This window comes from Penicillium canescens, assembly GCF_028828765.1.
Source record: "Penicillium canescens strain IBT 15451 chromosome Unknown utg000002l_segment0_segment0, whole genome shotgun sequence".
NCBI lineage: Eukaryota > Fungi > Ascomycota > Eurotiomycetes > Eurotiales > Aspergillaceae > Penicillium > Penicillium canescens.
Genome location: NW_026703964.1, coordinates 2,206,101 through 2,231,601, shown reverse-complemented (window position 1 = coordinate 2,231,601; position 25,501 = coordinate 2,206,101). Strand labels below are relative to the sequence as shown.

The window sequence follows — 25,501 nt, the reverse complement described above, 5'->3', positions numbered from 1 at the left end:
AATCAAGAGATCTTTCCAATCCTCTTCTTTCCAACATCGATCTTGGATTTCAAGCTAGAAATATCGTCAGCAATGCAAACACAATTAAGGAAAGGGGATGGACGAACATGTCAGCCTCCTCATCCGCCAACTTCAGCAGCTCATTCTGCACCTCAAGCTCCTCGTTAATCTGAGTACCCAGCTCCCTCTGTCGAATAATGATCTTCATCAATTCGTCGACATTAGCATCCTGGCTCTGCATCATCTGCCGCTGAAGTTGAAGCACGCCCTCATTGTCAAGTTCACGAGTCCGCTCCGTCTCTTTCCCAAGAACTCTGCCCGTCCGAGCTGGCGTCCTACGCCCACCAGTGGCCGAATCCCCGCCCGAATTTCCGGTGCTCATTAAAGCTTCCTTGTCTTGAATAGATGCCACGGCGCGGTCAAGCCTGCTCTTCGTCGCCATAGCATGTAGTAGGTCCTCCAGGCCGTCTTTCTCCTTGCGTGCATTGATAAGAAGATCCTTCCGTCGACGGATCTCGCCGCCGCCTAGTGTCGACGATGTCTTGTCTCCGCTTGCTATGTTCTTGAGACCTTCGTCCAGTGCGGTGATCATGGTGCCCGCGCGGACAAGGCAGCTCTTCGCTTGTGCTGAGCTTTCGTGCTGCTTCTGCGGTGCGGTCTCTTGATCTCTGCGAGACAGCTGTAGTCGTGCATCGTGGAGGTGGCCTTTCATGTCGCGGTAGTAGTCAAGCCAGAGTGTTGGGTCCATGATGGGTGAGTTTGTAGCGTCTGGGTCTGTGATGGCTGCATGGAGTCGCGTAGATGTATTTGTTGATCCGTTGCTTGTTGAGGCGACTGCCGTCGGGAGGTTCAAGAATGCACGCCACGCGGGCGAGTTCCGCCAGCGGCCATCATCGGATTCGTTGATTGCGCGGAGGTACTGTTCTAAGCCGCAGCGGCGGTCTTCGCGCAAGCGCTCATTCGAGACAGTGTTTGAGAACCATGTTTTTGAAGGTAGGGGGGCTGGTGGTGGGGCGTTTGTTTGGGAGATGAGATTGTTGTGGAAGGTTGTGAAGTCCGAGTAGCGCTTGGGGACGGTGAAGGAGCGGAGCGGGAGGCGGAGGGAGATGTGATAGACAGTATAGGGCGGAGAGGACGGTGAGATGGTGGTATTTGGAATGGATATTTCAACAGTTGGCGCCATGGTTAAATTGAAGTATCATTGTTTGAGGGTAAGGCGGGTAAGGTTGGAGATAAAGAGAGACGGTTACCTGGGGAGCTCCGTATGACGCAAAAGCTTAGGCCACCCGACCTTGTATTGGTGATCAGGCACATCTACGAAGGCACACGACAATGGCATATAGGCATATTTGCACATTGCAACTTCAAATTAACTTAATCGCTATGGGTATCTCGTACAAATTCGACGCAAATTCATTCCTTGGCCCAAATCTCGCGTGCCTCCAAGAGATCCCGTTGGCCATAGAACTCACCCACCACGGTAATCACCATGTCGAGCAAAGCGCGAGTCTGTTTCAACAATTCCTCATTATCCGATTCAGTAGGGTCACTTATGTCGGCGCGGTCCTGGATTTGAGCTTGCAGGCGCGCCTTGGCAGCCTCCAATTGAGACTGCTCTGAGGTATCAAGCACGCTGGAGTCTTGTGCTTCCGCGGTCACGGGCAATCCTTCCTCCCTGATCTCATCAACATGCTTGTCTTGCATGTCTAGCTGGTCCATATCCTCCAGATCTGACACGGGCGATTCAGAACCCTCTTCCTCTTGGGATCGGTTGTTTTCCGTCTCTTGTACCTTTCGTAGGATCGTCGCAGCTCGTTTTCCTAGGTTTCGAATGGTACCCACATCCTCAGTGGCCAACTCTCCAACCTCACGGCTCTTCCCCAGTAGGCCCCAAGCCCAGGCCCCGATGCGCCGCACGCGTTCGGAGTCTTCACTTCGGACAACATCGGACATCATCCGCGCCAGTAATTCTAGCACTTCCAACACACTATCCGTGTCCATGCACGCCAGCTGCACCATTTGTGGGTCGACTGCGAGTAACAGACGGCGCCACTCCTTGTGCGCCGACAAGGCATTTCGGGGGAGGCTAATAGGGTGGGCATGGTCAAGAGCACTGATAGCCTCGGCAGGCGGGCTGCATCGGAGGGTCGACCGCAAGAGTAAGAATCGATGCCGAAGAAGAGTGTAATAAGACTGTTGTGCATCAGGGTAGAGTTGGTCAATTTTCGAGGAGGAATGCGCGGCCGCAGTTGGGTCCATGTCCTCCGCGGGGGCGATGTAAGCTTCATCCGCGTAGAAGCCGCCTCTCGGGTACGACTTGGGGTTTTCGACGGTCTTCGCATATTGCTGTTCATCTGATGTTGGTTTAGGAGGATTCGCCGTCGGAGTAGCCGTGAAGAATAGCGATGGGAGGGAGTTTGCTTCGGATCTATGCAACAAAGTCAGATCAAGCTCGAACAATGGCGTGCAGAATAGGGGGGTACGGGTAAGTGATGAGATGGTATCAACAGGTAAGCTTACCGGACCATGCGCAGATATTCTAATCCATCCTCGGCGGGCCCGTAAAATAGCTCGTCACCTCCGTCATCCAAGCCTGGGAATGCGTTCTTTTGGCCATATGTAGGATTATTGCGGGGACGCTCGTGATGCAAAGGCGAGGACTGGTCCTCGCCCTCATCGTCGTCATAAGACATTTTGGCACGTTTAGGGGAGGGAGGCGCGAGGTCGCTCTTTCGCTTGTCAGGCATGGTGAGGTGAAGGTGGTGATTTTGAGGTTGGAGTTTAGCCCCGGACGGCGGCACCATGCAAACGCGTTTGCATAGGCAAGCTGGAAAATCACTGAGAGCAAAACAGGTAATAGAAGGGTGACTATATTGAACTCAAGTCAATTCTATCATTATTTCGCTAATTCACTATCTAAGGCGGTGATGTTTATCTGAAGGCGGGATCTGCATCTGCCAGCAAAAAAGATAAGGATGTCATCTTCACTTCATTTTTCTCCAATTTACCCCTCATGGCTGATTTGTCTTCACTTCATTCACTTTGAACATTCTTCCATTCTCTCTCTCATCATTGGAAAGAACCCTGCCTCAATCTCATTTTCAATTTTCTAGAGATGACCCAAACATTCAGTAGCACTCTCTACTATTTATTTTCATTCCTTCCAACCCAACCTTGACCTCAGTGTCAATCATGCTTCTTTGATAACCTCTGGACCGGATCCCACAAAAAAAAAGAACACCAATCGGGTGATTGCTCAAGCCATGGCTTCCCGAAAGCATATCTATCTACCGACCGAAATCCTTGTCGAGATTGCGCAATGCCTACGGGACGCTCCGGAGGACATCGACGATTCCCAGACGGATTTCCCATTCGGGGATCAAGCAACACTTCACAGCTTCTGTTTAGTGTCTCGCCAGTGGTATTCTGCCGGCATCGAAATTCTGTACTCCCGGCCTGATCTTAGTAAAGGAAGCAGCTTTGCGCAATTTACAAGCACGGTGTGCCCACCTCTTCGTGCCAAGAAACCGACTCTGGATTTCGGGTCAATGGTCCGCTTCTTGTGGCTCGCTGGACTGGTACACCACAGTTCGAATAGCCTGACATCAAGGCTGCTTAGCCGCGTAAAAAAGAACCTGCAGGTTTTTGTTGCTCCAAGGACATCATTTTCGTATGTTTGATCTTCATCAAGCTTTTTTATTGAATCTGGCTAAACTATTCCTACAGTATCAATAGCCTTGCGCCATTGTCGAAATGCAAAGAGCTCATTCACCTCCGCCTCGGCCTAGTGATAGAGCCTATCGAGCTTCCCGTCCTCAAAAAGGCAATTGGCAATCTTCACAAGCTGAGATCGCTTTTTCTGCCGTCCTCGATGTTGATCACCGACGATCAATCGGGTTCATGCTGGCCTCCGAATATCCTGCACATGCAGCTGGGTGGAAAATTTGACCTGGAGTCGATGCCTACTTTCAGGTGGCCACCGAATCTTACTAGTCTCGCATTCTGTGGCTGTGAAGACCTGAACCCTTTCACTCTTGAACTAATTCTCATGAACCATCAACTCTGCACAATGCTGCGCGCATTGTCTCTTCACTCTTCGAATGGCAATATGCTGGGTGATGATGAAACCTCTATTCTAAGTGGCTTGGTCGGGTTGAGACGGCTTGAGGTGCCCATTGATCTTCTGTATCCATTGCTCATTCTCCCTGCATCCGATGAAATTAGCTCGCCGCTCTCAATTCGCGAATTGATTCTCACAGCACAATATGAGGAAGAATTTGAGCCGGAGTTTGATCTTGATGAGCTCCAAAAGGCCCTAGGGCGGAATCTTTCGCGGGTTTGCGGATTGGGTATCTCTCCGAAGTGCCTCAATCTAATACCAAAGGAATCTCATGCCAGAATTGATAAGAAGGTCTGGAAGAATATTGATGAGTGCCCGGAGAATGAACTGGACTATGTCTATGACCTAGGTCTCTACGAAATAGAAAATGAACTTTGTTGACCACTTATGGATTACACAAGGCATTGATCAAAAGATCTCTCGGATATTATCTTCTATTACAAGTGCATGGGTGTCTGTTTATGGCATGCATTGACTAGTCGGAGTACTACAAAGTTGATTAGTATAAAGTGACTCATGAAACAGAGGAATACATATTTCCGCATTGAACATAACCTATTAGAAGTGGTTCATCATAAAGCCTGGTTTGCATCTTATACTTCGATGAAAGGATGTTTTTTTGATCGTTTTCTGTCTGTAAACAAGCATCTGGAGGATGAGGCATCAATCGGCAAGGCTTCAGATATCGAGTACAAAAGTCTTGGCGGATCCGATAAACAGTCTTGGCGCTCCTCATCCCGAGATGACGACATCTGTACACATCCCCAGAACCAACCACAACCATGAGACCGCAAACTATCTGGCGGTCATTCAGCCTACTGCGACATACCGCTCGCTATACACCTGTTATCAGTCGGGCTATTCAAACGGCCAGTTCTCGGCCTATCCCTAACTTTGCCTTTGCATTCGAGTGAGTCTTATCCATGTGCGGGCGACTCTTCCGCGATCTAATCCCGTTGTATAGCATCGACGGTGTTCTCCTGCGAGCTTCGAAACCTATCCCGGGTGCCGCGGACTCACTGGCCCTCTTGAAGGAGCAGGGCATTCCCTTCATCCTACTCACCAATGGCGGCGGCAAGCACGAGACGGAGCGCGTCGCTGAGATCAGTGAGAAGCTACAAGTCCCATTGGATCCCACACACATTGTGCAGAGCCATTCACCTTTTGCGGAGCTGGTTAAGGGAACGGACGAGGCTAGCTCTCTTGAGCACAAATGCGTGTTAGTTGCCGGAGGCGATGGGGATAACTGTCGGCGCGTGGCAGAACAGTAAGTTGAAGGGCTTTCACCATGTCTCTATACAGTTGATGCTAAACATGGTTATAGGTATGGATTCAGGAATGTTGTCACCCCGGGAGATATCCTCATGGCGAACTCGGCCATCTGGCCGTTCTCCAAGAACTTCAGCGACTATTACAAGACGTTCGCCCGCCCGCTACCTAAGCCAATTGACTTGAATGACCCACTAAAGAGTCTCAAAATTGACGCTATCTTTGTGTTCAATGACCCCCGAGATTGGGCATTGGACACCCAGGTGATCATGGATCTTCTTCTTTCGTCACAGGGCCGTATGGGCAGCTTGTCCGAGAAGAACGGTCGGATCGATCTACCCAACCACGGCTACCAACAAGATGGCCAGCCTCACCTGTATTTCTCCAACCCTGACTTGTGGTGGGCTGCCGCCTATCCCTTGCCCCGTCTGGGCCAGGGCGGTTTCCGAGAGGCACTCGAGGGTGTCTGGGCCGCGACTACAGGTGGCCCTAGCAAGGGCATTGAGCTTAAGAAGACCGTGATCGGGAAACCTTATCAGCCTACGTACGAATTTGCGGAACGACAGATGCTCCGCAACCGAATGAAGACGTTTGGTGATTCTGCAGATTTCCCACCTTTGCAAAGAGTCTATATGGTCGGTGATAACCCCGAGTCTGATATTCGGGGCGCAAACTCCTACCGCAGTGCATTTGGCAGTAGCTGGCACTCGATCCTTGTTCGAACTGGCGTCTACAGAGGCGGTGAGCCTGCTTGGACCCCTCAAACCATTGCGGACAATGTACACAAGGCTGTTCAATGGGCGTTGGAGAGTTCCAAATGGCCCGCCGCTTGATTTTGAGCGGATATTTAGTAAGATGTATAGATGGTGGGGTTAGCAAGAATGGCGCAGGCTGTGTAGAATACATAGCATCATGCGCTAACCACATTAGCAAATGTAATAGCTCAACGTTTACATGTACATCAGCTTCTGGTTGTATAGAAAATGGCTCCTCAGGCATTGTATCATGTGACATCCCCTCTTAGGGCTTAGGGCTTGGCATTCGGCGGGGTGAGTCAAGGATCCATCTGCAGTGACAGAAGCCTATCAGCCCGTTGTTTAAAGCTTTGTTACTCTCTCGTGATAGACTATCATAGAGGTAGGATATATCGGCCTCTCTCTCAGTTTCCTTCTTTAATTGCCCTCACAGCACCATGACAGACTCCGAATTGCCCCACCGTCCCAAGCCCGACGCATCTGCGCCCGCCGCCGAGGGTCCCAGCAAGAATGCTCTGAAGAAGGCCGCCAAGGACAAGGCGAAGGCTGAGAAGGCTGCAGCGCGTGCTGCCCAAGAAAAGGCCCAGGCCGCCGCCCAGGATGCCAACGACACAGCTAAGGATCTATACGGAGCCCTACCCGAGACTGAGGACGTGGTCCCTTCAACACGGTTCTCCGAGTTCTCAGAGGAGTACTACGAGAAGGAAGTGACAGTTGTGGCCCGTGTCGACAATGCGCGCGTGCAGAGTGCCAAGCTGGCATTCTTGATGCTCCGCCAGCAGGGACAGAAGGTGCAAGCCGTCATCGCCGCCGCGGAGCCCATCTCGCGCCAGATGATCAAGTACACCGGTGGTTTGAACGTCAACTCTATTGTGCAGGTCACCGGTATCGTGAAGAAGCCCGAAATCCCCATTTCGTCCGCCACCATTAGCCACCTCGAAATCCACATCCGCAAGGTCTACATGATCTCCGAAGCTGCCCAGATGCTTCCAATGCAAGTTAAGGATGCCGAGCGCCCACCTCCCGAGACTACCGATGAAGGTGCCCAGGTTGATGCCGACGGTGCTCCCATTGTCACCCTCAAGACCCGTCTTGACAACCGTGTCCTCGATCTGCAGACCGAGACCAGCCAGGCCATCACCTGGATTTCTAGCGGTGTTTCCGAGCTCTTCGCCGAGTACATGATTAAGAGTGGTTCGCGCTGGATCTTCACCCCTAAGTTGGTCGGTGCTGCTACCGAGGGTGGTAGCGGTGTCTTCGAGGTCAAGTACTTCAAGCGCAACGCCTACCTTGCCCAGAGCCCCCAGCTCTACAAGCAGATGTGTATCGCTGGTGACATGGAGAACGTCTTCGAGATTGCCCCCGTGTTCCGTGCCGAGGAGAGCAACACCCATCGCCACATGACTGAGGTATGTTTAATTGGTTTCTTTTCGGTGACAGACACCGTTTATACTAACCTGATTTAGTTCTCCGGTCTCGATTTCGAGAAGACTTTCCGTGGCCACTACCACGAGGTCCTGGAGTTCGCCGAGAACCTCCTTGTTTTCATCCTTACCCAGCTCAAGGAGCGCTATGGACCCCAGATTGCTACCATCCAAAAGTCCTATCCCAAAGCCGGTGACTTCAAGCTGCCCAAGGATGGCAAGGCCCTGCGTATGAACTACATGGACGGCGTTGCCCTGCTGAAGGAGGCTGGCGTCGATGTTTCCGAGCAGGAGAGCTTCGAGAACGACTTCACCACCGCCATGGAAAAGCAACTCGGCCAGATCATCCGCGACAAGTACGACACCGACTTCTATGTCCTCGACAAGTTCCCCATGTCCGTCCGTCCCTTCTATACCAAGGCCGACCCCAACGACAAGCGCTTCTCCAACTCTTACGACTTCTTCATGCGTGGCGAGGAGATCATGTCCGGTGCTCAGCGTATTAACGATATCAAGGAGCTTGAGGAGTCTATGCGTGCCAAGGGTCTCGAGCCTAACCAGGAGGGCTTCGAGGATTATCTCAATGCTTTCCGCCAGGGCTGCCCGCCTCACGCTGGTGGTGGTCTCGGCCTGAACCGTATTGTTATGTTCTTCCTCGGTCTACCTAATGTGCGCCTGGCCTCGCTATTCCCTCGTGACCCCCAGCGTCTGCGTCCTTGATTTCTCTTATTGGAGTCACTTGCATAACATGTCAGGGGAAATATAAGATCAAAATAAAAATTCAATATCGTTCATATCACACTTGTGCTCTATTCTAGCGACCGAGAAACAAACTTGCGGGCTCGAGTAGACCTGAAGGGCGTATGGTTTGGAAAGTTGCTATTCCTTGTGGTTGGAAATGTAGCATGTCCACCCATGCGGCTCGACCGATATGGTTTCGAGCACGTTGATCTACATAAGACTTGCTTTAGATGCCTAGCATCATAAAAACGGCATACGAAGTACGGTAGCAACCGTAGGAAAGCCCCAGCTTATAGAATATCCCCAGTGCGGGTGTTGAACCAAGAAAGGAGTTTCATCTTCTAAAGCTAGATCCTAGGTAATGGTATGAGGACCAGCGTATCTACACTCAACTCAGCAGAACTGACACTTAGAGTAGGTGGCATGAATATAGGATGATATTTGGAAGAAAAGTTGCATTGACAAGTTTTAAGGGATGGACGACGCAATCTAACGAGCCAAGACACATGGAAAACATACACGCTCTTGTCCCCCCAACCAGGATTAAGCAAATAACAACAAAAACAGGTAAAGTAGAGAGATTAAGACACAGAAGCAATCACAGCCGCGGCAACACCCTCCTCTTCTGCGCGGACAGTGATCTTGGTCGTGACACCGGCTTTGCTGGAGTAGGCCATCTTGATAAGAGAGGCGACACGGCCACCGGAGACGGTCTTGCCGAACAGTTTGAGCGTGTGTGTGCTGCTGTTGAGGGCGACGTCGGTGCCTTCGAGGGGTTGGAGCGACAGGGCAGCGATCAGCTGTTCTGTAGCATCTATGGAAATTGTTAGTATCCCTGGCGAAGATTAAATAGGAACCATACATACCGGTGATGCCCTTCATGTTGCTGAGCTGTAGTGTCTCGCTTTCTTCCTCGCCGTTGGCACCGGTCTGCTCCCAGACGTGGTCGAAGCTGCCCGCAAATGTCGGGATGACATAGTCGCTGCCAGTCAACTCGAGGTCTTCCACCTGGTACTCGTCGTCGTAGCCACTGTCCTCGGGCTCGCCGGTCGTAGGATCGACCTCTTTGCTGGTGAACTTGAGGTTGTTTGTGAATGAGGTGACGGGAACGCTGTTCTCGCCGCCGAGCTTCTTGAATGCCACATACACAACACCGGGCTCATTTGTGGAGAGCTTGGGAGCAGGAATGATAAAGTCTTCCTCCAATACGTCCTCCTCCTCTGGGGTTGCAGCAACAGTGACATTCTCGAGGACGGTGTCTGGAAGTGTATTCTTGATGTCGTATTGCACGACGATGTGTTCCTTGAAGATGTGCTTGACAGCTGTAACAACGTACTCCGTCTCGCTCTCGGAAAGCTCAACAGGCCCAGAGGACTTGAGCAAAGTACCGTATTCCTTGAGGTCGGGGTGTTGCATGAGCTGCTCGGCATATTTCTGAGTTGCAGAAGCAGTGGCAGCTTCGGCCATACCGCCGCTGGCCTTGCTCTTCGTGGGACCTGCTGAGGGAGCCTTGAGTGTGGGGGTAGCCGAAGTGAGTTTCTTGGTTCTCTCCTCGGCCAGGGCCTGCTCGTGGGAAACAACGGGAACAGTAGCAACGTCAAAGGCAGCAGCAAAAGTCTGTTTATCACCTGATGTCACGTACATGACCAGTTGGTGTTCGAAGGTGGAAAGGGAGTACATGGAGTCTATAGTTGTCAGATCAAGGAACATTGCCAGCAATGGACGGGAAATTACCGTTCTTAATAAAGGCGCTCGCTGCCTCGTCCTCCTCGCCCATCAGGCGCAAGTTGAGCGCAGCACGATCCCGCACCTCGTCATCGGTATCATCAAGACAACGGGTGAGCAGAACCTGAACACTAGATTTGACTTCGGGGTCCTTCTGGCCAACACCAAACTTGGCCAACGCGGTGACGGCAGCGGCACGTACAATGGCGTTCTCCAGAACGACACGGTTGTAGATGTAGCGGATATACTTGGTGGGATGAGTAGTCTTGGGGCCCTCAGCACCAAGCAGGTGCAGAATTCTGACTGAGAGCTTGGTAAATTCGCAGTCCTCGATGAACTCGCAGAGATGAGCGAGGGCTAAATGTTTATTAGTAAATGTACCCGTAGGTTTGGACTAGAAACTTACCATCTTCCTTGCTCTCGGGAACAAATTTGATCAGATCAAACATGCTCTCCACAACAGTGCGCTTGAACTCGTATCCACCCTCGTCGCGCAGGATGCCGCTCAGGAAAACGAGCATACCGGCCTGCTTGCTGGGGAACTTCAGGCACAGAGTGCGAATAGCTTCAACAATGGTGACTTTGAATTCGTCGGTGATATCGGCCATGAAGCCAGAGATCTGCTTCATCAAACGGTCGACACTAGCTTCGTTGCCGGTCTTGAGCAATGTGGTAATGGCGAACGTGGCGATGGAGCGGTTGGAGTTGGAGATGAGCGATTCGATATCAGGGTTGCAGACGTTGACAACGTGCGGCTTGAAGGAGGCGAAGTTGTGAAGGATACGAATGGCAGCGAACTTAGTGATAGACCGTGGGGAAGACAGGAAAAGCTGGAGGACGTGAACAGCCTGCGAGGCCTCAGCATCGGTAACATCGCGCATGTCGCAAATAGCCTTGGCTGCCTCAAAGTTGACCATTTCATGCTTGTGACGGAGCCAGCCATCCAGCATCTGCATCATAGGTTTCCGGAGGCCCTGGTCCTCTTCGGCCAACTTCGCAGCCAGACGCACCAACAAGAGCAGAGCGGCCGGGCTCTTCACAACACCTGCGGCTCCGTACTGCTGCACCATCTTGACCAACGACATACGATCATGTGAGCGCATCTGATACAAAAGACCAATGGCGTGGTACTGGGTCATGAAATTTGACTGCGAGATGGCGTGGCTCTGCGAGCTTGACGAGAAACCAAGGAAGCCGGTCGACGATTTGGAAGATGAAGCTGCTTCCTGTGTTTCGCTTTGCCATCTCCGGACGACATCGCGCGCAATGGGAAGAAGGTGGTAGGAGGAGACCAAGGCGGCGGAGGAGACCGAGGGAGTCTTGTCAACAATGGCGGTCTTGATGAGTCGCTCGATACCTTGTACTGTGGAGGCCTTTTTTTAATTAGAATCGTTAGCCACTTCCTCTCCAATCAATCTAAGCCACAGCGACCTACGTCGATAATGCGGCAGAGCGCTCTGATAGCATTGGCCCGGTACAAAACATCGCTTCCCACCGCGGTATCCTTCATGATGATGCTTGTCGACATGATCACATCCTCGGCGGTGCCGGCCAACTCCTTCAAAATCAGATACACCATTTGCCGCAATGAAGGGTCCTTGTTCTGGAAGAGCTTGGAGATGCCGAAGAAGAGGGTGGTGGCTTCGTTCGTAGGGAACTGCTCCCCGGTGAACATGAGGACAGCGATCTTGGTAAGTAACGTCCGACATGTTCGCGGCGAAATAGGAGAGGAATTGAAAAGGCGTGCTGTGAGAATTGTCTGGTCAGTATGAGGAAAGCGCATGGAGGCGCCAGGGGGGAAGCAATTGCACACCATCTTGGAATACGGAGGTCCGATCAAGCTTGATCATGACCTGGTCCGCATCTTCATCTTTCTTCATATAGCTCATCTTGCCCGGGAGCTGGAATCTACCAGCAGGGAGTAATCGCTGTCTCCTTGGAAATGTGGAGTGGGTGTAAATGGAACACGGGTCGAGTACACAGAATCAGGGCAGGGCGGTGTAGGCGACTACAGCATAGCCACCGGAGAATTGAAAGCCAAGAGAGAGTGAAATGGAGGAAGAAGAGAAATGAGAATTGAAGAGAAGCGGTGGTGAGACTTGGATCTCCTCGAGCTTGTCTATTGGGGACAAGTTGAAGGTGGCCTTCCGTGTGTTTGGCCCGTAACAAACACTGCAAACAGTGGCATCATGATCGAAGGCAGCACCCCTCCAACTCCCCTCATTTCCTTCCTATACTTGATTTTTTTTTTTTTACTGCAGTCCTTATAATATCCATTCAACATGCAGGTTGAAGTCAACGAAAACGAGGACACTGAGTGGTAAGCTTGTTACTGTGCCCCGCTACCTGCAATGAAGCGCAGTGTGCTAACCACTGCCTACATTATACAGGAACGATATCCTCCGCCAGCATGGCATTATCCCCGAGAAGCCTGTGGACCCCGAGCCTCTGATCCAAGAAGCTCTGGTCGAAGCAGAGCACAGAGCGTATGCAAACCGACTTGAGGACAAGGACATTGACGAGTTGGACGCACTGGAAGAGGAGGAGGACGAGGAATTCCTCAACTCATATCGGTGAGCTTGTGCTCTGTATGTCATCGCCAAAGCTATCCATTTGCTGAATCTCATGGATAGCCAAAAGCGATTCGCTGAGCTCTCCACTATCCAACAGACCAGTATCTTCAACCAGGTCTACCCACTTCAAAAGGTCGATTATGCCCGTGAGGTGACAGAAGCATCGAACAGTGCCTATGTACTCGTCAACCTCACATCCATGGGCGGCAACGTCGAATCACGCGTGTTGACGGAGCTCTGGCGGCAGCTGGCTGCCAAGTTTGGTGACATCAAGTTCTGTGAGATTCGCGCCGATATGTGCATTGAGGGATACCCGGAGAAGAACACACCCACAATTTTGGTGTACAAAGATACCGAGATCAGGAAGCAGCTTATCACGCTGCAGCAGTTGAATGGACCCCGTACCAAGCTTGAAGGTAAGTTATTTACAATTGAGGGCGGAGACATGCACGTACTAATCAATCGTATAGATATTGAGCGTTTGCTGGTTGAAATTGGTGCTCTGAAAGAAAATGATGTCCGCCTTAAGAAGCGCGACGAGGACGAGGACGAAAAAGCCGATGACCTGAACATTGAAGACTATGACGACGACTGGGATTGATTCATCAATTGAAAACCAATGCAGATATTATGACTATGGCATGTGTATATTATGACAACATCCAACCCCAAATGAAACCTGTTCCTGTTGACAGGCGATTGTGATTGAAAGGCTATTGAGAGACGCGAAGCACATGTCAGCTTTGATCTGAATTTGGTTCCCAATATTGGCCTTTCCTGCAGTCAGGAAAACTCTAGGATTTTTGGCATAAATCATCTTGTATCTTGGTTTGTAATGCGCCTTTAGTGCTCACCTCTATATAGATCGTTAGCACTGTCCTCCTCAATACAATCGAAGTCGACTCCTAGTCCAATCTACAGCCCGTGGAGGGGATATCCTATATCCACAGAATTTACTCACAAGTCTTTCGTTAGATCATTTCTCGCCACCCTTCCTCTGCTTCAGATTTGATTCCGCTACATCGCCTCGAGCATTCAGATATCCCCGCTGGTTTATATATAAAGAAATTCGGAACAGTGCAGCGGATTTCGGAAATACGTCTAGATTACTTCATCCCTTTGGCGTCAGGTGTGAAGGGCACGCCAGAGACAATACTGGAAGGCAGATCCGATAGACCCGATAGATCGTCCTGATAAGCTATACCAGAGCTGTATGTGGAGTGGAGCTTTGGAATCTCATGCTGTTCAGCTTCGCAAGGTGGTGACGAATTGGGCGGAACAAGTTGAAATGGGTCATTGATGTTGATGATAACCGGATTGCTGGTGGGCTTGAAAAGTTCAAGGATGCTGATACTCTCGAACGTTGAGGAAAGTACAAGATTTCGCTATATATTTTGGTGAGAAGATAACCAAGCGTGCCTCTTTGCTTACTTCCAAGTCAGGATGGGATCATTGCTCTTGGACAACTGTGCATAAGAGCATGTCAATATAATGAACTAATAAAAGGGTCCTCTCCATCCTTGCTTTATATAGTTCAGACCTTGATCAATCTTTAGCCAAACCTGCTTGACTCTATATCCGACTTCACAAAAAGCGGTGGACGAAATAGCAAGAAATTTATACGGAGATCTCATGATTTCCGTACGTCTCAAGAGGTGTCTCTGATGTTTGTTTTCATTGAAAGGCAGAAGGGATCGAAATCTTACTTCCATTAATAGGCATTGAAAGGACAAATGGAATCAAAACTTGATCTGGGTGATAAACAACCTGTTATTTTAAACCTGCCACCTTGAGGAAGCTACGTTGGAGACATAATCCTATCTCTTATGAAGTTGATTGCGCTTTTTCTCATTCATAAGAATTCTCTGTCTAGATATAGCCAAACTCGGCCCGCTCAGACCAAGGGCACCAAGGAGTATACTGTATGATACCAATACACATATGTGTATATCTTACTTGGTTATTGGTTTGAACGGATTGAGCCTTTAAAAGCTTGGCCCGTATGTACCAAGTGGTCTTGCCCAATCATTCATCGAAGGCTTCATTCAGTATACACCCCATATATCCAGTGTTTTGAAGTCAAAATCCAAATTAAGCGTTCGCTCCAATAAAAAGAACCCGAAATCCAAAAAAGAAAAAGGCCAAAACGCTCGGGGCCCAGTAGATCATATATCCAGCGCCAAAAAAATACTCCAACTCATAATCATAATAGCGGGCACAACGTATATACTAAATCAACTCATCACGCCCCATAGCCGCACTTGCCTCAATAGCTCTCAGCACCTCACCCTCCTTAAAAGCTGGGCCTTGGCCATTACACTGCGCCATACCCTTAAGCCGCTCACTAACATCACCAATATCAACCTGCCCACTCTTAAACAAATCATGTTTCTGAATTAGGTCCCACGTAGCCCGCGTATCCAAAAGGTTCTCGCCGGTGGTTGGGCACACAAGAATGCGGTGTTGCGGGGCTGGAGCCGTGGCCTTTCCATCTGGTTGAAGTGTGGCTGAGAAATCCGTGGGGGAGTACTTCATCGGACCTGTGACAACCGGCTCGGGAGCCTCGTTCGCATTGCCACTGCCATTGCCGCGGTTGGGGTGATGTGACGTAGCGCGAAGGATTTCATTCTCGGTTGTATATCTCGCGAGCTCGCGCTTCAGGCGTTCATTATCGGCTTGTAATGTGTCGGATGCTTGTTCGAGCTTGTTCACTTTATCTTCGAGATCGCGGACATGTCGTTCTTTTCGTTCGCGGAATGCGCGCTGGCTAGATAGGGTATGATCCTGTTAGTATTTCTGATATCTCGTGGGCATCCACTTGACATGTGGGGATGGTGTTGATTTGTCACATACGCAGCGCGGTTCTGGGCCTTGCGCTTGCTTTGCGCGGGCACCGACTGGTTTTCCTCGCTGCTGCTCCTTCCCATTGAGGGATCGGCAAATTGTGGCTCATCGCCGTCAAAGGAGATGGGATCCGCGTGCTGATTGTTGCCAGCCTCGTTGCTTGAGACTGAGTGCTTGGAGAACGATTCTGGCGGTGAATGCGGTGGCGGGACAAAGGATGAGGAGGGGTCGATGCGGAACGAGGGGTCAAAGCCGGGGAAGTTTTGCTCGTAGTTATTCTGATATAGTCAGAATCAGGGGCTTTGGAGATCAGGGCAGAGAACCCACTAGAGGGGCAAACGCATCATCAGGTTGCGCCTGGGGTGGCTGGTCGGGGGTCGGCAGCCCGTAGAGTGAGTAAGGCTGCGACCGAGGGCCGTAGTAGGGGTAATCCATGACGGTGGAATATTGGATACACCGAGTCTGTCGGAAAGTTAGGAAGTGGGAGGAGGGAAGATTTGGCTTGGAACCCCAGAATAATTCTGTTCTCGACCGTTCGTACCGGGTACTCGGGTTTGGCTGCAGATCTGGCCAAAGAGTACGGTATTGGGTACTCTGACAACACCCCCTAATTTTAGAGTATTATTCCCTCAGGTCCCCATAATATAAACTGCTGGAGAGTTTGGTCCGTGCCAACGGGAGGCGTTCAATGATCTCACCATTTCTAGAACTTCCATAATGGGCCTACGAAGTGGAAGGAGTTGGGATAAACACATTCAACTTAGTGAGAGCTAGTAACATATGACATCGACGTATACCACCCCGGAAGCGACCCTAACCATTTTCCGTCGCCATACCACGAGAAGCTTCCCCCGAGCGGGATTGCATTAAAGACCATCTGAGAACAGATAGAAATTTCTGCAAGACGACTGGACATAACCAGAAAGACTGCAAGCAATTTCCCCGAAGCAAGACATCTCCGCGTCACCATCAATCGACCAGCTGGCCGCCCCTCGTCCCCATTAAACGTCGATGTAAACAAATTGATAATCGCCAGACACAAAGAAAAACGCAAAGGGCAGGGTAAAGAAATCATAGGAAATGAAAGGGGTAAAGGAATGGGTAGCGCATCTGACGATGCATTCAGGGATCTCCAATCGCAGCGGTCAAATAATCCGACAATAAAAGTGTGGGCTAACGCCGTCATTTGCATCTCCCTTGGTCTTGCCCTCTGGTTGTGCTGACCAAAGATGCCAGGTTGTAAAAGAGAAACCAAAGGGCAAGGACGTAGAAATGAGCCACAATATCAAGAGCGTTTCGAGACGTGATCGGTTGTCCCGCAGAACGGGTACAGGAATCCGAAAATACAAATAAGATCGACAAAGTTAATCGCGAGCTCAATGGTTGACCGGTTGATCAAGAGGTGAGATTGAGGGCGATGCAAACAATGCCGAGTCGAAACGGCAGAAATCGAAAAATGATCGAAAACGGGATAGGGGCTGTCGGGGGATTGCAGAATGAAAAGAGATCCATGAAGAAAAAGAAAATTCCGAGTGGTTGAGTGCCACATGGTCCGCTCCAAGGTGACTTGAACGAGGTCCCGGGTTTCTGAGTAGACAAGTATGTGAGAACAAACAGGAGGAAACTGTAAAATAACCTCACTGTCAAGCTACACGATTAGTACCACTGAGCCCCCGCTCCATCATCCCGCTTCGAACGGCCACCAGAAGGTCCATAACCTAAAGCAGCACCTTTCGAGGCAGAACGCAGCCTAACGCCGAAGACTATGCGATTAGTCAGATTCAGAACCAAAGGATTCCTCCACGCCAGTGTCACGAAAAGCAAATCACACAACGCAGGGAGTTTAAAAAAAGAGAAGGGGTTCCCTACTCGGAAACCAGGTTTTCAAAAGTACTCACATCCTGTCGCTACCTCCCACGGCACGGCCGGTTTCCGGAGTGTTGTCAAGGCCGCCGCGGTCCATAACTTTGCGACGCTGGCTAGAGATGGCACCGGGCTTGGGAGCACCACTGGCACCCATGGGGCCAGCGGCAGGAACACCCTGACGGCGCTGCTGGTCCTCAGCATCCTTGTCCTTCTTGGTGGCATCCACAATCATGGCGGCGTTTTTCTGGTACTTGTAGACGGTCCAGTCGAAGACGTAATCGTACTGGAAGGACTCACGGACGAAGAGGTCACGGAAAATCTTGCGAAGGTAAGAGTAATCAGGCTTGTCATCAAAGCGAAGCGAGCGGGTGTAGTTCAGGTAAATGGCGAATTCGTTGGGGAAACCACGGCACAAAACCTCGGTGGGGGTGGTCATCTTCTTCTCCATGATACGGTCGTACTTCTGCTTCTTAGTGGCAGCTTTCAGACCCTGCCAGGGGAGAGAACCACGGCAGAAGTAGAGCATGACGTAGCCGAGAGACTCCATATCATCACGGCGAGACTGCTCGACACCCAGGTGGGTGTTGATACTGGCGTAACGGGCAGTTCCAGTAAGGTTCTTGTTTTCACGATAAGGGATGTGGAAGTGCGTCTTGGGGTCACGGTATTTCTTAGCAAGACCGAAATCGATCACGTTGACCTGGTTGCCACGCTTGCCAATGCCCATCAGGAAGTTGTCAGGCTTGATATCACGGTGGATGAACGACTTGGCGTGGATGTATTCAATGCGAGAGATAAGCTGATCGGCGAGAAGCAGAACGGTCTTGAGCGAGAACTTTCGGTTGCAGAAGTTGAAAAGATCCTCCAGACTGGGACCAAGGAGGTCGATGACCATGGCATTGTAGTCACATTCGGTACCGAACCAACGAACGAAGGGAATACCGACACCACCGGCGAGAGACTTGTAGACACGGGCTTCGTATTCAAGCTGGGGGTGCTTGGCCTTGACGCTTTCGAGCTTGATGGCAATCTCCTCACCGGAGATAATGTTGGTGCCTATGAATCTGTAAGCTTGAGTGGTAAGTAACCCCATGGAGGTGACATACCAAGGTAGATGTCACCGAAACTACCACTACCGATCTTGCGGCCAATGCGGTACTTATTACCGACACGCAAATCCTGAAGAGAATGTCAGCAAATGGGAAGTCCTTACGTTGATATGAGAGAGACCCATGGTGGGCCAAGGCCCTAGGCCCAAACAGGTGAACATCGAGTAAAGAAAAAGAGAAAGAAATTGGGGATGGCTAACACTGACCATGGTCGTCATCTTGAAGAGATGGGGGCACAGCGGTTAGCCGTGGAAAAGGATTAGATGCTAAGAAACCACGACTGTTAGACCAATTTCAAAGGGGCTGAACGAGTGAAGATGACTGGAAAGCTCAAAGGAAGAGAGAGAGCGAAGAGAGAAGAGAGGAAACGCGAGAAGAAAACAGGGAAATGGTAAGAGGGGGGTGTCACAGCTGAGGCTCAGGCAGCTTGGAAGGCTGGGCCAGGCCGCTTGATCTTTAAGATCACCCCAGAAAAAGTAAACAAAACGCACTAGACGCGAAGGACGCGAGTTGGCCAACAAAGAAAGAACAAAGGCAAGAAATCCGATATATTGGCATACCTGGAGATAACGGATCAAAGAGGTGATGATGTTGCCGACCGAGAGCGACCGGAAGAGAGAAAGGAGGAGTAACGGAGTCCGGACAGATCCGGGATTTCGAGGTCGAAATCGAAGAGAATCAAGGGCAAAGCCTTGAAAACGGCTGAAGGGGATGTTGTTGAAGAAGGGAAAGGAGAAGGGAGAGAGTAAGAGGGGGGAGTCGGTGAGTTGTATTTTTTAGCGAAAGGGTGGCTGACAGTTACATGCAGAGTACAGGGCGCAACTGTCCCCATTTCTTACTACAGTTTTGGGCTTACGGTATTATTGGTATTGGGCTGCAAATAGGACATTTGTAAAGTTTTATACATCTTTTATTCAATTGATATTTAGGTATCTAGTGCCATTCATTTCATTCTGCATACGTTGCCTGTCAGGCGCCGGTGGCGAGGGAGACCTCAGCTGACCTCGGTATATCATTCATGCAGTATGCCCAATATCAACTAAAGCGTCTAGGCACTTCAGATCCATGGGATGCATACGAGAATCAGTGCAATCACAATTCTTCCCTATCAGATCTCATACCTAGAAGGTATGTTTGCTCATTGTTTACTCATAGTCTGATCAATACCGACAATACTAGATACTATCTATGCGCGATTTTTCTCAATGAGAAATTGTCTCAGCCTATTTGAGGCAAAGCTGAATGCATATCATGCAGTGCGATCTCAATCAGTTGCCTTGATGAGAGTCAACCCAACCTAATGGGATCCTTGGCATAAGGTTATCCCCGGACCCTACCCGGGAGGCTTTGTACCTGTCAAATCGGGCTGGTGACAGGTCATCGTTTGCAGGTTGAAGGGTCCAATTACGGGGAAGTTCTAGTATGTCCTTGCAAAATGGTAAGAATCTTTGAAAAGGCAATCATGTCAGGTTCTGATACTAATCGAACAAGAAATCCGCGAGGAATGTGATAGTAGTACAACCAGAGTCCAATGAACATCGGAAAACCGGGGTATAAGAGTTCAGCGGGCAGAAAGGGAACAAACGAGAGCGGTAGCGGAATAGCATCAAAACAATCCCTTCTTTCGATGTAAACAAAGTAGAGATCCAATAGGACGGAAACAAGTAAAACTCAATCGAGTGTTGCAAAAATACATGCGCAAAACGCTCAGACGGTGGAAATTGACATATCTCAGGCCACATGGTCGTAGTAAGGGAAGGCGTGATTCTTAGATCACGTTAGGACCTTCTGGTCCAGCTCCTGCAGTCAATGGCTTGGTTTTCACGGGAAGACCAGCCCGTTCATCCTCATCCAGTCTTCTTCTCCACTCGGCCAGGCTGTCACTCATTAATGCGGGGCCGTCACTGTTATCCTTGGTGGGAGTTCGCTCCATATCCAGCTGGCTACTCAGGCGGTAGTTGCGGTTCGTGCTTTCCCAGTGGGTACGAAGGGCATCGAGCTCGTTGGCGAGAGAGTCCAGCGCCATGGAGCCACGGTTATCGGGGAAAGAGGACTCTTGCGAGACGTTGCTATCGGCCCGTGACCGTCCATTTCCTCCGTTGCCTCCGCTAACGGTGTTGCTAGAGGCGTTGCTATGTGAGCGCGAGATCCCGTTAGTACCTGTGCCATGCTGGGACTGACGACGGTAATGACCGACAGATGTCTGAACCTGCTCCAAGAGCATGTTGACCTTTTGCTCTGCATCTGAGGCACGGGTTTCAAGGTGAATGTTCTCTAGCTTGAGCTGTTCTAGCTCCGTGCGACTGCGCTCCGCAGCAGAAAGAAGTTCTTGTCTGAAACGCTCATGTTCGTTCTGCTCATGTTGCTTCTCAGTCGTAGCCTCATCTAGATCTCCCTGAAGCTGGGAGATTCGAGCCTCAAGGTTGGCAATAGAGGCGGATGTGCGCGCTTCGATTTCGGAGATAGTCTGTTCAAGCCGGGCCCGCTCAGTCTCTGATTCGGTCGAATCTCCAGATGGCTGACCCCTTGAATCCTCAAGGCTCCTTTGAGCTGCTTCAAGTTCAGACTGCATCTTGGCATTCTGGGTCTTGTATCGACTCAGCTCATCCTTCATACGCTTGAGCATCTTTTCGGTGCCCTTCACGTAATGGACAGCTGACTGGTAATCATTCTCAAGCTGCTCCAGTTTCTCTCGGAATGTTCGGTCAGCTTCTTGCTCGCGAGACTCAAAGCTATTCTTCAAATCTTCATGGGCCTTGATGCTGGCCGAAAGCTGCTGCTCCAGCTCCCGCAGACGGCCCTGCTCAGGAGTCCCGAAACGGGACCCTGGGGAGTCAAGACGGGGAGAACGTCTGGTATCATTGTTGATACCACGCTCACCGAGAAGATCTTTCAAAGCAGCATGTTGGATTGCGAGAGCACCAGCCTCACGCTGGTGGGCCTCAAGTTGAGACTTGAGGTCTCTGCTGTCTGTAGCAGCGGATTGGCTTTCTTTCATAGCGGTCTGGAGCTGTCTACGCAATTGCAAGCCTTCACGGCTGGCCTGCTCCTGGTATGCTTCGAGGCCTGCAATCCGTTCCTCGGCGCGGCGGAGCTTGTCGGCTGCGGCGTCGGCTGCTGCCTGGTTCGCCTTGGCGAGAGTGGTAGAACGTTCGATTTGAGCTTCCAGGGCAGCGACTCTCTGGTCGGCACGCGAACGGATAGTATTGTCTAGATCCGTAGAAGATGCACGCTCCAAGCCCGAAACAAATGCCAGTTTGTGGGTCTCGGCCTCCTTTGCATGGCTCTCGGCCAACTCCTCAGCATCTCGGAGACGACGAGTAACGTTTTCGAGGTCAGTAGTCCGCTCTTCGTGCTCGGAGCGGAGCAGCAAAAGTTTTCTTTCGAGCCCCTCCCGACGTTCACGCTCTTCGTACAACTGCCTTTCAACTATGGCAGTCTTGGCGGCGGAGGCAGCAACCGCCTCTTTCAAGCTACCAAAGTTGGAGCCAAAGTCCTTCAGACGAGCTGAGGACTCTTCAAGCTGTGCCAACAGTTCTTCTTTGTCCAGAGTGAGTTGTCGGAGTGAGGATTCAGCTTCTGCGTGCAACAAGGCCTTTTCTCTGGAAGTAGCTTCTGCCCGGTGGAGCTCGGCCCGCAGGTTCTCGGCCTCGAGAGTGTTGCTTTGCATCTCCAGTTCTGCCAGGCGTTTACGGGTTGCCTCATTTGTTTCTTCGGCAAGCTCCTTCGCTTGGCGCTCCTGCATTAGCTCGGTCGTCTGGAGATCTAGCTTGGCCTTAAGCTCAGCCTGGGAGGCTAGGGCCAGCGCAAGGCGACGGCCCATATCAGTGGGGCGCTCATCATCACCATCACGGGAACTCTCGGGCTGTGGGGTGCCTCGCTGACTGCCACCGTGGGCAGCGAGCTTGGCCCGCGAATATGCTGCCTCATTGATAGCCATGTCACGTTGGTGCTCTACTTCAGCAACACGCTTGGATGCAATGGCAGCCTGTCGGTCTACAGTAGCCTGCATCTTGACCAGGTCTGCTCTCATGGCCAAGAAGGCCTCGAGGAGGGGGCGATCCTCATCATTCAAGACATCACTAGCCCGTTCATCCAGAGCAGGGCTACTTGTCGCATTTGGAACATAGCCCCCCTTCTTCGCGAGCGCAAGTTCTGATGCATACCAGGCATTTCGAGCCTTAGTAGCCTCCAGCTCCTTGATCAATGCCTCCTGATGAGGGGTGAGGCGAGGGGACCGAGGCTCATCGCCAAGAGTCTTGGAGTTGCGGTAGCTTCGAGAGTCAATCGAGCCCTCGATGCTGGCATGCCGACCCAAGATGGACTCTTCGCCACTGTCGACAGACGCACGCTGTCGTTGAGAACGGAGCGACCGCTGGCGGCCTGGGGCACTAATAAGAGGAGCGGCTTCACCCGCTTCCATTGCTTTGGCTGATGGTCTTTGATGCTGAGTGGGGGTTCGGCGACCAGCCGACGGAGGTCCATGTGAATCTTGGGGTCCGTCCTTCGCGACTGGGGACTCGCTACGCTCACCGTTTGCCGTACGGATATCAATAGTGGGGGTGTTGCCACGCTCGTTCTTTGTTGGAGTCTTGCTGCGAGGGTTCGCGCCGGCAGGAGGACCGTTGCCTCGGGGGCCGGGAGACGGTGCTTGGCCAGGAGGAGGTGGTCCGGAGGGAGCCTGAGCGATTGAAGCCCGGGGCAGTCTAGATCCTGGTCCTAGGTTTGGATTCGAGCCTCCAGCCGCCATGATCATGCTTTCTCGTGAAGGTGTGGGGCCTTTGCGCATCGCGTGTTCGGGATGTTGGTTTTGGGCTTCACGAGATGTTCGTCCAGATGTGGGACCCTGTTTCTCAACGCTTGTCTTTCTGGCTGATGCTTCGGAAACTCGCCCTCCAGGTTGTGAATCATTGGGATACCGGATTTTGCTGGTATCAAGGATGTAGGACATGCTCAGTTCAACCGGGTCTCTGGGAGACGAGCTCGGCTCGCCTGCCATGACGATAATCTGTTTGCCGAAGGCTGTCATGCTGTGGCCAGACCGAGGAGATGGTGCCGGGCCCATGTTTTGGAAAGAAAACCATCGTCGAGTTGAGATGCGGAAGGCGGACAGGTCTCCCAGATCAACACCTTCGTCAGTGCGACCTCCAAACACATACATCACATCACCGACCAAGGCAGAGGCGTGGCCCTCTCTGGGCGTGGGAATGAATCCAACACAATCCATCTCGGTCCAGGTGGTGGTATGTGGATCGTATGCCCAGACATCGTTGAACCACTGCATTCCATTTGTACCTCCGAACCTGTATTATCGTCAGTTCCGGATCGCGGTAGGGTTAACTCTGCGTATCTTACAAATATAGCTTGTCATTGTAGCTGACAATCGTGTGGTTGGTTCTCGCTGGGGGAATTTGACCAGCTGGGGGCCCACCTTCGTGGCTGTTCTGGACGAGCACTTCCCATTTGTTTGCAGGATTCTGGAGCTGGTTTAAATCGAAGGCAATTAAGTCATTAAAGAAGAAACCTTCAACCTGACCTCCGAACACATAAAGTTTAGACCCCAAGATGTTCAAAGTGTGTCCGTAACGTCCAGAAGGGCGAGAACCAGGAGGGATGGCGCGTGACCATTGGCGTGATGCTAAAAGACCGATAATCAGAACCCGATGTTTCAATACGAGTGACGTGAACCTTACAAGTATTCAGCAGATATAATGTGTCGTCCAAACTGTCATTCTCGTCGATCTTGGTGTCACCTCCGAACACAATGAAAGCGTTTCCGACAAGTAAACTGGCATGTCCAACTCGCGGGCCAGGACCTTCAGATACGGTTGCGACCTGGACACAGTTCAGGCTACCAGCGCTGCTTTCGATCATCCACAAATCGCCCTTGACCGTGGACCCGTCAATCAATCCACCCATCATGTAAATGTCACCTTCCTTGGAGGCCACCGAATTGATTGCGGCGCCATATCGAGGGAACGGATTTGTTTGTGGAGAGGAGAAGTTCAGTCGCCGTTGTGACCATGGGTAGAGGGAAGAGTTCGGGCTCGGAGGCGGGATACCGTTTGGTGGTGCTTGTGGTCGTTGGGCCTAGGGGAAACAAATTAGCATTGGCGCTCACATGGCCCTCGCCAGCAGGCCGACGATCAAAATACCAACCTGAGATTCTGATTCCGCTCTTTGTCGCGGACGAACTGCATCCGGGCTCGTAGGACTAGCCGTGTTGAGTGAGTGGCTGAAGCTGCCGCTGGGGGTGGGCGTCTGAGAGGCTGAGCCATCTCCTTTCACCCCATTTGACAGGGAAGGTGATCCTGTAGACGGTGCGCCTTCAGAAGTGTGGACATTTCGAGTCGCGGGGGGAAGAGCCGTGCCCTGCTGTGCCTTTTTCGATTTGAATAAGAAAGCCATCGTAATTATGTGGTCGTAATCGGTCGTAGCAAGAATTCGGGTCGCAGTGTCTCCGACACCGCGAAGTTCGGAAGGGAAGATGTCCTCCAAGAAATTGGGGATAGGGGGAGGTGTTCTTTTTCAGTGGAGTGGGAACCAGGAACAGGAACCACGGGAAGCTGTTCCATACACGACTCGTTCCTCAAAATAAAAGTGGCCAGGGGGAGGGTCCTAAAAGCCTCCGGCATTCGCCGCCCTGGGCATGAACTGTTAAATAACACAAAAAGCCCAAGGCTGAGAAAGGGGGTGGAAAATGTGAATGGGAAGAAAAGCGAAGCCGAGTGTTTCAATTTCCCTGGCGGAGATGCTCTAGTCAAACTAGTCTTAGTTCAACTGCATACATGTACTCAGGGGCACGTCTTCGATCGTAATATTATAAGTTATAAGTCCAGATCCATCGACATGGGTCTTCTATTTTTGTTTCTATGTTTATTCTCATTCCTTTCTTCCAGCCTCCAGGAACCATGGTGACACATTCCAGTACTTTGGCATATCTATAGACTAAACATAACACAAATTTGACTATGAAACCACCTTGGCAGATTAGGGTATCCTTAAGTTGACGTAGTGGAATACATCTAAATGGACCTCGTTAAGCAACCCTAACTTCTGGATCACACTACAAACC

The 25,501-nt window shown here is 51.1% G+C and overlaps 10 protein-coding genes across 10 annotated transcripts; 4 read left to right on the top strand and 6 right to left on the bottom strand.

Annotated features, from left to right (window-relative positions):
* Window positions 1-2: 2 nt before the first annotated feature.
* N7446_002044 (Qc-SNARE protein) lies at window positions 3-1,183 on the bottom strand (the record flags this gene model as incomplete). Its single annotated transcript, XM_058510793.1, has 2 exons — window positions 3-54; window positions 108-1,183. The coding sequence occupies 2 exons, from the start codon at window positions 1,181-1,183 to the stop codon at window positions 3-5; spliced, it is 1,128 nt and encodes a 375-aa protein (XP_058376329.1).
* A 159-nt stretch (window positions 1,184-1,342) lies between these two features.
* Window positions 1,343-2,843, bottom strand: N7446_002043 (SIP1 domain-containing protein). The gene is made up of 2 exons (XM_058510792.1): window positions 2,521-2,843; window positions 1,343-2,428 (listed from the first exon to the last, which is right to left on the bottom strand). Exons 1-2 carry the CDS (start codon window positions 2,802-2,804, stop codon window positions 1,414-1,416), a joined length of 1,299 nt encoding a protein of 432 aa, XP_058376328.1. The 5' UTR covers window positions 2,805-2,843; the 3' UTR covers window positions 1,343-1,413.
* Window positions 2,844-3,263: 420 nt separating this feature from the next.
* On the top strand, window positions 3,264-4,501 carry N7446_002042 (F-box domain protein; the record flags this gene model as incomplete). The annotated part of the gene is made up of 2 exons (XM_058510791.1): window positions 3,264-3,670; window positions 3,727-4,501. 2 exons carry the CDS (start codon window positions 3,264-3,266, stop codon window positions 4,499-4,501), a joined length of 1,182 nt encoding a protein of 393 aa, XP_058376327.1.
* A 401-nt stretch (window positions 4,502-4,902) lies between these two features.
* On the top strand, window positions 4,903-6,276 carry N7446_002041 (putative HAD superfamily hydrolase; the record flags this gene model as incomplete). The annotated part of the gene is made up of 3 exons (XM_058510790.1): window positions 4,903-5,030; window positions 5,085-5,387; window positions 5,445-6,276. 3 exons carry the CDS (start codon window positions 4,903-4,905, stop codon window positions 6,220-6,222), a joined length of 1,209 nt encoding a protein of 402 aa, XP_058376326.1. The 3' UTR covers window positions 6,223-6,276.
* Window positions 6,277-6,581: 305 nt separating this feature from the next.
* On the top strand, window positions 6,582-8,288 carry dps1 (putative aspartyl-tRNA synthetase Dps1; the record flags this gene model as incomplete). Its single annotated transcript, XM_058510789.1, has 2 exons — window positions 6,582-7,553; window positions 7,611-8,288. 2 exons carry the CDS (start codon window positions 6,582-6,584, stop codon window positions 8,286-8,288), a joined length of 1,650 nt encoding a protein of 549 aa, XP_058376325.1.
* A 602-nt stretch (window positions 8,289-8,890) lies between these two features.
* On the bottom strand, window positions 8,891-11,923 carry N7446_002039 (coatomer subunit gamma; the record flags this gene model as incomplete). The annotated part of the gene is made up of 6 exons (XM_058510788.1): window positions 8,891-9,123; window positions 9,176-9,994; window positions 10,044-10,391; window positions 10,441-11,407; window positions 11,470-11,780; window positions 11,848-11,923. 6 exons carry the CDS (start codon window positions 11,921-11,923, stop codon window positions 8,891-8,893), a joined length of 2,754 nt encoding a protein of 917 aa, XP_058376324.1.
* Window positions 11,924-12,281: 358 nt separating this feature from the next.
* N7446_002038 (uncharacterized protein) lies at window positions 12,282-13,395 on the top strand. The gene is made up of 4 exons (XM_058510787.1): window positions 12,282-12,354; window positions 12,425-12,607; window positions 12,668-13,023; window positions 13,078-13,395. The coding sequence occupies exons 1-4, from the start codon at window positions 12,317-12,319 to the stop codon at window positions 13,206-13,208; spliced, it is 708 nt and encodes a 235-aa protein (XP_058376323.1). The 5' UTR covers window positions 12,282-12,316; the 3' UTR covers window positions 13,209-13,395.
* A 1,441-nt stretch (window positions 13,396-14,836) lies between these two features.
* On the bottom strand, window positions 14,837-15,886 carry rsmA (putative bZIP transcription factor (Fcr3); the record flags this gene model as incomplete). The annotated part of the gene is made up of 3 exons (XM_058510786.1): window positions 14,837-15,374; window positions 15,461-15,729; window positions 15,779-15,886. 3 exons carry the CDS (start codon window positions 15,884-15,886, stop codon window positions 14,837-14,839), a joined length of 915 nt encoding a protein of 304 aa, XP_058376322.1.
* Window positions 15,887-17,107: 1,221 nt separating this feature from the next.
* On the bottom strand, window positions 17,108-18,644 carry N7446_002036 (casein kinase 1 family protein; the record flags this gene model as incomplete). The annotated part of the gene is made up of 4 exons (XM_058510785.1): window positions 17,108-17,214; window positions 17,363-18,373; window positions 18,424-18,496; window positions 18,633-18,644. The coding sequence occupies 4 exons, from the start codon at window positions 18,642-18,644 to the stop codon at window positions 17,108-17,110; spliced, it is 1,203 nt and encodes a 400-aa protein (XP_058376321.1).
* Window positions 18,645-20,194: 1,550 nt separating this feature from the next.
* Window positions 20,195-25,037, bottom strand: N7446_002035 (putative cell polarity protein (Tea1); the record flags this gene model as incomplete). Its single annotated transcript, XM_058510784.1, has 4 exons — window positions 24,586-25,037; window positions 24,120-24,516; window positions 23,782-24,064; window positions 20,195-23,729 (listed from the first exon to the last, which is right to left on the bottom strand). The coding sequence occupies exons 1-4, from the start codon at window positions 24,832-24,834 to the stop codon at window positions 20,195-20,197; spliced, it is 4,464 nt and encodes a 1,487-aa protein (XP_058376320.1). The 5' UTR covers window positions 24,835-25,037.
* Window positions 25,038-25,501: the final 464 nt, after the last annotated feature.

Bases quoted from the DNA above. Each gene is read 5' to 3' on its own strand.
- N7446_002043 (XM_058510792.1), bottom strand. From the start codon at position 2,804: ATGGTGCCGCCGTCCGGGGCTAAACTCCAACCTCAAAATCACCACCTT. The intron at 2,429-2,520 runs GTAAGCTTACCT...TTTGTTGCATAG, and splicing joins GAATATCTGCGCATGGTCCG to ATCCGAAGCAAACTCCCTCC.
- N7446_002038 (XM_058510787.1), top strand. From the start codon at position 12,317: ATGCAGGTTGAAGTCAACGAAAACGAGGACACTGAGTG. The intron at 12,608-12,667 runs GTGAGCTTGTGC...TCTCATGGATAG, and splicing joins GAATTCCTCAACTCATATCG to CCAAAAGCGATTCGCTGAGC. The intron at 13,024-13,077 runs GTAAGTTATTTA...TCAATCGTATAG, and splicing joins ACCCCGTACCAAGCTTGAAG to ATATTGAGCGTTTGCTGGTT.